Below are 9,955 nucleotides of genomic sequence, written 5' to 3' on the forward strand. Positions count from 1 at the left end.
CTTGTTTAATCAGTCCACATCAAGCTTAGAGTCGAATTCAATTATATGAAGAAACAATTGTGCTGAGAAGCAATGTTAAGGCCACGAAAATTTGCTCATACTTTAAATTGAAGAACATAACCCATTCAAATCAATACTCCTTCACAATTTGTCATAAATTCTACATTATACATCCTTTAAACATGGGTAGGAGCCCCTGAGTCAGTATGCGTAAAAAATCTTTCTTGCATTGAGATTTGGAGGATCTATACATGGCTCTCCTGCTTGGGGTATGGCGTGCCAAATTTCAATGGGAAAGTGTGCAGACTTCAGAAATCTTTATATGGCCTCAAGCGGTCACCTAGATCATGATTTGGGAGATTCACTCAAGCCATGAAGAGATATGAAATCCCGTTCCCGAATTTCACTATTGAAATTTACGGATTTTGTATTTACATATTTTTTTATAATTATTTTGTTTTGTTAGTTTTAGAGCATTAATTAACTCGTTACAAAGTTGAAATTTTCGTAATTGGTTATTGAAAGTCCATAGACCTTTCAGGGTCAATATTAGTATTTTCGTGTTAAGCTTGATTCCAAGAACGCGTAGGTGAAAAATCGTTCGCAAATCAGAGTTATAACGACAGAGAAATAAGCACGAAAAGCTAAGGGCAAAAAGGTTATATGGACCTCTATTTGTAGAAGGCCCAAGAATTTGGGAACTCCCCCATCCCCCCTGGCGAAATTGCAACCCAACTCACAGGTCGACTTTGCAACTCAATTCTCTATGCATACCCGGTTCCCTAGAAAAGTTTTCAACGCCGATCGTCACCACCACTACACCAACCAACTCAGCTCTACCCCATCATCAATCCATTTGGCTACCTAGTGCGGTGGAGCAAAGCTCTAGTTTTTCCTAAACTTCTTGACAGTGATTTCTCTGTTTCCAATCAGTCAACACCATCTACCACCACCAATCAACTCACTTCAACCCCAGCTACAAAACCCATATCTTAGATCAGGTGACAGAGCTACGACCAGGCAACTATAGAGGTGTGCTGTTTGTGGAATATGACAGTCTTCGGCAAAAATTGAGGTCCTTCGGCCATTTCCAAACCTCGGTGCAAGCCTTACTGTGAACTTCAATTTGGTATAATTTGGGATGATTTTGTGATGGTTAGAATTCCGACAACTTTAGCTGCTAGCCACCAAGTGCGGAGGAGCGTGAGTGAGATGACCCACTTTGTTCCCCTTAACTAATTTTGATCCCCTGAAACCATATTTGATATCTGTTTTGTGTGATTTCGTCATTTAAGCTTAGTTTCATAAATGGCCTCCACTAGACCTTTGTGGTAGGTGAAGATCCGACTGTTGGATCATGAAGAAATTTTAACATGTTATTTGTATTATTTAAGGATCTTAAGAATTTACAAATCAAAAATCTGATACATGGAAAATTGGATTACGTAGGGTTGTTGACCTTACTGTTGGGCACGTTGACCAAGGGTTAACTTTTGATCAAATGTCCTAAATTGTTCTTAAATACTCAAATAACATTAATAGGGACCTGATAAAGTCTAGTGGGCCTATCTTGGTCAACGAACCATCTGGGGAAGGTGTATCTCAGTTTGCATGCAAGCGACACCTATGTATGTAATGAGATTTTAGATGACATTAATAATAATGTGCAACTTCTAATATGAAGGGATAGTTGGGGACCATATTAGAGTTATTCTGTAGAACTTGTATGTCAGTGGTACTAAATATTGGTTGGTTAGGGGGGGTGTGTGCGCGCGCGCGCTTGCACTTGTAATTCATGGTGAACTGATGTATGTTGTAGAACGTATGTTATGTGATGATGTGAGTGCACCATGTAACAGTGTGGTACATGGATGTTTCGGCCTGGTTAATCTGCATTGGAGGGCCATACTATTATATGTATGCCCATTGTCTTGCCTTAGTTAATCCGCATTGGGGGGGTCACTGCCTACTTGATCACATTATATTCATTGGTGATTTCACCTAGTTAATCCACATTGGGGAACCATACTATTGGATGCATGCCTATGGTTCTACCCAATTAATCCACATTAGGAACCATACGCATTATAGGGGTGACTCTGCCTGGTTAATCCACACCAGGGGGTCACTGCCTACTTGGTCATATTAGATCCATAAGCGGTCTAGCTTGGTTAATCCGCATTAGGGGACCACGCTATCAGATGGATACTTATGGTCCCATCTGGTTACTCCGCATTGGAGGACCATACACATTGTAGTAATAGATTACATTGAGTGGTCAAGAACCCTATTTTCGTTGGATTCCATGGAGTGGTCTAGAATCCCTTTTCCTAATCGGTTCTGTTGAGTGGTCTGGAACCCTATCTTCGTTGGATTCCGTTGAGTAGTCCGGAATCCCTTTCCCTAATCGGTACTGTTGAGTTTGTCTAAGACCCTAGACAGCAGATTCTTGTAGTAAATGTTGCTCAGGGTTATGCTTGTGTTTGTAATTCAAAGTTATAATGCTGTTAATTTAGAATCTTGGTAAAGAATTACGACAAGCCTTACGGAGGTTGACTTTGTTACTATTAGTGAAGTGATGTTTGATCTTAACTACACTAATTTGTTGCCATGTGAGTTAAAAACAAAAAACAAAAATAAAAAAATAAAAAATAAAAAAAACAAAACAAAACAAATTCAATTCGTAGAAATAGTTTTAAAGATTTTAAAAGCATCCGTCCCCACAACACACCTACCGTCCCACAATAGTCCACATTCTACTGATCTTAAAGCGAAGTAAAAATGGTATTGTGTTTCCTTAAACAGAAACTTGGAAACCAATGCCATTGACTCCATTTATTTGGACACTAGTGAGTGAAGATGAACACATGCAGATATTGAATGAACTCACCAACCTTCTTCAAGTCTGAGTTCATTTCTCTATATTTGACCAAGTTAAAGTTCCTCCATGTCACCATTAGGTTTTTGCAGCTTTCAAGCGGTAAAATGGTGAAAAACATATCCACAAATGATGAGAAGAAGCCTTCCTTCTTCCGGATTCTTGTTGCCGGTTACAACACTGAGTATTTGGTAATAGTTTCCGACTACTGCGCTGTGGATTTTAGTTTCTCGCATTTTTCTTGTTTCTCTGTAACTGCTTGGTTTCAATTGCATATTCAATTCTGAAATTTTTGTTTGTAAATACATTTTGTGTGTCTATTTTTTGAAGCATATCCCCAGAGACTTCTTGAAACATATACAGAAAGACCTGTCCGAGAGAGCATTTTTTACGCTGACCGATTCCTTGGATTGTTCATGGAGTGTCAAAGTGAGTGGAACGACAATGGGTGCTGTGCGTTTCACAGATGGCTGGCAGGAGTTCTTGAGGGATAATTCCTTGGGTCACGGCAACTTTGTAGTATTCATCTATGATGGGAGGATGAAGTTCAGCATAAGGGTATATGGCACAAACGCGTGTGAGCGAGAAGTCGGTTCTACCAAGATTGGATCAACTAATCAGAATTCCACCTTTGCTGACACTACTAAAATGCCTAGTGGTAGTGGTGGACAAAGAAAGTGCGATGGGAGCTCGTCTAAGCGTCCTCATCCATCGAGCTCTTGCAGCAACGATGATTCAGGTATCGTCAGATCAGATGTTGCTAACTACTGGAACCCATGAAACTTATGTCTATGATATTTTGTTTTTTTTGGATTTGAAACTACAGGTGAAAACCTTTGTGAACCCAAAGAAGATGACGAAGACAGCACATCTAACGATTGGGACGATGACGAAGACAACACATCTGATGAGGATTCGGAAGATGACACATCTGAGGAGGATATGGAAGCTGCAGCTGAGCCTGAGTCTTTCAAATCAAAATTCCCTCATTTTAAAAGCGTTATAAGAACGTCAAGTAATGTGGTAAGACAACCACTAATTAAGTTTTCATTCATTTAGTTTTGTTTTAGGCCACAGTTTTGTTGACAATTACAATTAACGATTTCTCTTTAGTACATGCATGATGCATCCAAGAAATAAAATTTCTCTTTTGTGTAGTTTGAAAGAGGTTAAATAATAAAATCAAAGCCTTTGGCAACAGATACATTTCCAGTACTATATATGTTAACATGTTAAGAAGATATAACCAAATTTATTACTGCTCAAGCCTGCAGCATCACAATTCCAATATTATAACAAAAAAGCACCATCATGATTTATTCATTGTATCCAAACGGTCAAAGATACATAAAAATTAGAGTATTATTATCGATTTTTCATCTGAGCTAATTTTTTTCTTGAATTCTTATCTTGGCCAATGTTTCTTTTGAACTATCATAAATAGACAATTTCCCCTTATTGTCGTGTTTCCAACATTTCATCAAATTTTCTGCCACAAAAGTTTGATAAAATGTGAGGAAGATGATTATGGGTGGGCAATTGGCCATTCATAATAGGTCATGGAGATCCAGGCCGAAATAAAATTTAAGGAGGGAAATTGACGGTGGGGTGCAAATACAAGTAAAAATCAGCTAGATTTTCTAATAATTATGCTTGAGGAAAATACTAAATCGGCCATACGGAGTTGCATATGCTAGTTGATACATTTGTTACAAGTATGTTTGAGAAATATCAATTTGAATGTTTCATGTGTGCAAATAGAAAGCTAGAATAAAAATCTCTTGAATGTTTATTTCCTTCAATTATGTTGGTTAGTGTTGTTCTCTCTCTCTCTCTCTCTCTCTCTCTCTCTCTCTCTCTCTCTCTCTCTCTCTCTCTCTACATGTCAAATGTAATTTCTTTTGAAGTCTTGTTTGATGTCAATCATGCAGTACGTCCCTGCGGCCTTCTCTAGGAAGCATTTTTCTAAACAAAAACAATTCAAGATTTTCATGAAAAATGCAGAGGAAAAAACATGGGCTGTGAACGTTGTCCATTTGAACACATCACACTCCTTTTCTGCCGGGTGGTCTCGGTTCGCATCTTCTAACCAAATTGGTATCGGCGATACTTGCATATTTGAGCTTTTGAGCAGCAACGAGATGAAGGTTCGCATTATCCACAAGGCATCAGTTTGAAGCTATATTAATAGTAGGGTAATTTAAGTGGTGAGCTTTAGCTAGCCTTGTAGTTTCTCTCCTCGCCGGTCGCCACTCGTAGTTGTATTTCGGATTAAGAGTTGGATAGTGGTGCAAATTGTTTTGTACTATCTAATCATAATTTTTACTTTTAAATCTTAAGAGTTATCGGTACCTAAAGGGACGTGGAAGTGCTTATATTTCACTTCAGTCAATTAGCAATAGCAGGAATCGTCCAACCTTTTATATGCTCATACAAGATTACTTGAATTTTTATCTAAAAATTTAACTTTACATCCTCCGATATATTCGCAAAGTAAAAGCTCTCAAAAATCTGTATTTGGTATATATGATTGATATATACGATAAATCATCTTAGTTTTGATATGCAATGTATATATGGGGACTTCTCCCACTTAACATTCCTAATCTTTTGACTGATGAGTGATGATGAATGCGGTATGAGTTGAACCAGGAATGTCCCATTGTAGGTCTTTTCTGTTCCTTCCAGACTTTGGACTTTATATGTACCAAAAATTAAAAGAACAAAGGAACTCTCGACATTATCATGCACATACATTTGGATATCTAGAGATAATCTTTTTAGTATTAGCAACGTATGCCATGCATTATAAGCAACAAAGAACAAGTAAGTTGTCGATTTGTTTCCTGTATCCGCGTGAAAATAAAGACTCAAGATTATTTTTTGGAAACATAAGACCTTAATAACACTATTTTTCAAGACTTCGCTAACCCAATATTTTTTTTTAACAAACGATATGATCTACACTAAAAAGATGGGGAAGTGGAATAAGCATCACAATGGACTAGCAATCAATAATTTGGTTCAAACTCGCCTTTGACGAGAATCAATCCTAAGACCTCTCAATATTTTTATTTTTTATTTTTTTATATAATACTCTATTATTGATACAAAATGGGGTCTCTTTCCAATGAATGGTAATATAAAATGTAGAAGCACAGTGGTTATACAAAGTATTCTAATATACAATAAAATTATCCCATCCCAATCTCATTCTTCAACATTGATTTAGCGATATCCTGCAAAAATAATAGAAACCATCATTAGAATACAAGACACTTGGACACAACAAACAGTTAAAAGTTAGAAAATGGGGAAAGACTGCTATAACACCATAGATTATTCAGTCCAAAGGAAATGGTTGGAAGCTACTCTAGATGCCAACAACAATTTAATATGAATTTGCCAAAAAAATAAATTACCTCAAGGAAACCTCTTGTGGCGGAAATGGTCCAAAGCTATTCTAAATGCCAACACAATAATAATTAAGAAGCAATTCAACATTTATTAGCAACCCTCAAGAATACAAAAGAAATTCTGAAACTTAAGAAAATTCTCACAACTTGATATTATATTAATGACTACAGTTCGCAAATTGTAGGGAAATCAAACTTTGTTGCACAATGCTCCTTGCTCATGCCTATCATTATACACGATCAAACTACTCCAACATGCAAGAAAATGCAAATGACTTCATCCATGCTTGTAGAAAGTACAAATTAATACATTAAAAGAAAATCTCTCCATATAATGAATACAGAGAAACCTTAGCTGAAATTTTAAATACAGAACTGCATTCAGATTGAAACACCACATCTAAGCCAAACACCGGGCTTGCAATACCAAAACTCCCAAATAGTATCCGAATTTTGCAATGTGCAGGGAACATACCAAAACACTTAAACCACAATCAAAATCCCTAAAATTAATTTAAATCCAAACCCTAAATCTAACAATTTTAACAAATACTATAGCATCAATTGAGAGAATACCCAGAGGCCGTAGAGAGAGATGAAAGGAAGAGTGTGTCCTCTGCTGGGGGTTCCGAAAGAAGATCTGGGTTTCGATTTGGGTTCCTACCAAATTATCAATTTATATTTGAATGACAGTTGCATAATATTTGGTTAAAAACTGAAGTTATTGGATAAACTGTTTGAAGATATATCAAAAACCCATTCAGAGTCGATTTCTCCTATAAGTAACAACCCATCCATAAAAATCAAGATATAAGTAATTCAAATTACATAATTCCAAAAACTCTACCGGTACCCAAATTGCAGAATCCCATTGGTATAAGCAAAATTCATTTTAAGCATCCAGATGAACGAATAGGAGTACCCAAAAACAGCAGAGAAACAAAAGGTACACGTTTCGTATGCAGGGGGTTTTGGTGTAAGAAAAAATGAAAAAACTTTAATCTGAAAGAGAGATGAAATCTACCTTGTCTTTGGCTTCCGAGACGGACTGTTGAGCCTGAAATGTTAAGAGAGTGGGAATTAGTGGTGGATGGCATCAAAAATTGAAGGAAGATAAACGAAATGGGTTTTAATTTCTGGGTTCAGAAAGCTTTACAATCGAAAGGTTAGGGAGCTAGGGAGAAGGCGAGGAGTTCAGCGCAGGGAGGGGAGAGTAATGGCTGGTTTGGTATTTATGTGCTTTGAAAAAAAGCTGTTTCTGCTGTGAGAATAAGCAACTGTGAAATAAAGTAGCAGAGTGTTTAGTAAACTTTTTTGTAAAAGTGCTTTTGAAAAGAAAAAAAAACAGTATTATAGTGTTTGGTAAACTTTTATGTAAAACAAATGTGAAAAAAGTCAGTTTTTCAAAGCTGGGTTTTGCAACTTCTTGTTTTTGGCTTTTTTCACTCAAAACTGTTAAAAAAAAGCTGAAACTGAATTTTTACCAAACACAAAAACAGCTCCCAGCTTTTTTTGATACCAGCTTTTTTCAGAATCATCTCAGTACCAAACCAGGCCTAAGAGAGACTGGACGGAACGGAACGGAACGAGACGAGACGAGACGGGACAGGACGGAACGGAACGGAGCAGGAGCAAAGATGCCCTCGGATGGAAACAAGGAGGAAGAAGGAGACAGAGAGGTTATAATTTTGTGTTCCACGGATGTGGAACGAGTTGTTCGAAGGGGGTGAGGTGGAACGAAAATTCACCCAAAACTCGTCCCGTGGAACAGCTCGTTCCATCCGTTTTAGGCGCACCAAATATGGGATGGAACGCCTTGTCTCACTCTGTTCCGTTCCGTCCCACGTACCAAATGGTACCCCGGGTAAACTTTGTATTTGTACGAGGGGTGCAGTAATGTAGAATACTAGAATAGCATTATTAAATGAAAATAAAAATATCTTTGACAGAAAAAAGGAGAAGAAAACTGAAAAAGAAGTTAAAAAAAAATCAGCTCCCAAGGTTGAAAAACATATAACAAGTCTCTGGTGTCAAAATTTTTCTGGTTTGACACCAATGAATGGTGTTATAAAGGTTAAAGCCACCAATGATTGGTGTTACAAAAGTTTAAGACACTAAATTTTAACTATGGTGACAGTTCAATTTACAAAGCTACTGATGAAGAAGGGTGTCCTCAAAACGATGTCCTATAGCACATTGTCTAGTAGTGTAATTCTCATTGATTGAAAGCCCTTGACTAATATGGACACCCGGAGTAATACGGCAACAAAAAAACATATTACACTTGAGAAGAAAAAAAAATGGCTCAACAAGCACCCGAGATGGGCTCAGGTTGTTCTGCGGGACGAGTGAAAATTACGGATAGTTTGGTATTGTCGTACTTAGAAAAAAAAATGCTTCTGTTGTGTGTTGTAAAAATAAAAAGCTGTAAAATAATGCAATTGAGTGTTTGATAAACATCTATATAAAACTAAAGTGACTATGTCAAATGACTAAAAATAATGTGATTTTAGATGTAATATAGTAATTTATTGTGCGTTTTATTTGTGGTTTATTTTTTTATTTAATCTCTCTCTAGAACACTTCTCTCCCTCATCAATTAGATGCAAATGGATATAATTTATTCAATACTCAACGAAATTGGGTGATTCAAAAAGGAAAGTTGCAGTACTCAACGAGAAGAAGAGATTGATACCTTGCATGTTGGCCAACTCGCCGTGGTTTGGCCGAAAATTGCCTCGAAAAGGACGATGCTCGCTCGAAAATTTGGAAAAGCTACTCCGAGCTATTTTCTGCGATTCACACGTATACACCAATTAAAATAAGCTTCAATCTAATCCTAAAGCACAGCCCAAGGGTTTCTAGAAGCTTCCCAACGTTGGAAAAATACGAAACACGTCGGAGAAGACAATGAACAGTGATAACTTCACTGTGGGGCTTCCCATGCACGGCTTGGGGTTTTTGGGGCTCTTCCATCTAGGTGTGCAGGTGGTGGTGCATGTGTGTGATCACAGAGAGGAGGAAGGTGGGTTTGTAGAGTGGTGAAAGCTCAGAGAGAGGGAGTCCGAGAGTGAAGAGAGGGAGAGAAATGAAAGCACGGCATGAAAGGGAGAGAGAGAAGAAGAGGGAGGAGGATTCTCTACCCTCCTAATCTCTTTACCCTTCCATCTTTTCCTATTTGAACGGTCATGGTGATGCCACGTCAACATCTTATATTGATTGTTTTTATAGAGATAATAAGACAAAAAACAATGTGTGAAAGGAGGGGATGGAAGGGAATGAGAATAGGAGGGTAGAGAATCCTCCTTCTCCGAAGAGGGCTAGGGAACTGCCACGTGGCAGTCTAGAAAATGGGGCTGGGGATAGCCAAAATAGGGGTGGGCCCCTGGGCACACCATTTAACACCAAAAATCATTTTTTTTAAAAGAAAAATATCCACAAACTTAGTGAAAATACAAAATACCCTTTTTGCTCTGTAAACCCTCGGGACGAGTTGTTACAAAATTTTTATGTTCCAAAAAACTTAATCATTTGTGTCACATCCCGGCCCGGACGGCACCACTTCCTGGGCCCGCTCCACCACCGTAGCACGATATTGTCCGCTTTGGGCCCCGACCACGCCCTCACGGTTTTGTTTTTGGGAACTCACACGAGAACTTCC

General features: G+C 37.9%; 1 protein-coding gene and 1 long non-coding RNA gene across 2 annotated transcripts; one reads left to right on the forward strand and one right to left on the reverse strand.

Moving 5' to 3' along the window:
- The first annotated feature begins 2,422 nt into the window (after positions 1 to 2,422).
- Positions 2,423 to 5,229, forward strand: LOC103937292 (B3 domain-containing protein At5g18000-like). The gene is made up of 4 exons (XM_009347221.3): positions 2,423 to 3,069; positions 3,209 to 3,617; positions 3,705 to 3,901; positions 4,810 to 5,229. Exons 1-4 carry the CDS (start codon positions 2,881 to 2,883, stop codon positions 5,053 to 5,055), a joined length of 1,041 nt encoding a protein of 346 aa, XP_009345496.2. The 5' UTR covers positions 2,423 to 2,880; the 3' UTR covers positions 5,056 to 5,229.
- A 753-nt stretch (positions 5,230 to 5,982) lies between these two features.
- Positions 5,983 to 6,584, reverse strand: LOC108866139. The gene is made up of 2 exons (XR_007250773.1): positions 6,301 to 6,584; positions 5,983 to 6,117 (listed from the first exon to the last, which is right to left on the reverse strand). It is a non-coding gene; the product is annotated as an uncharacterized LOC108866139 (long non-coding RNA).
- Between the last annotated feature and the right edge of the window lie 3,371 nt (positions 6,585 to 9,955).

This window comes from the organism of the source record quoted next, unplaced genomic scaffold, assembly GCF_019419815.1.
Source record: "Pyrus x bretschneideri cultivar Hongxiangsu unplaced genomic scaffold, Pyrus_bretschneideri_v1 Contig10, whole genome shotgun sequence".
NCBI lineage: Eukaryota > Viridiplantae > Streptophyta > Magnoliopsida > Rosales > Rosaceae > Pyrus > Pyrus x bretschneideri.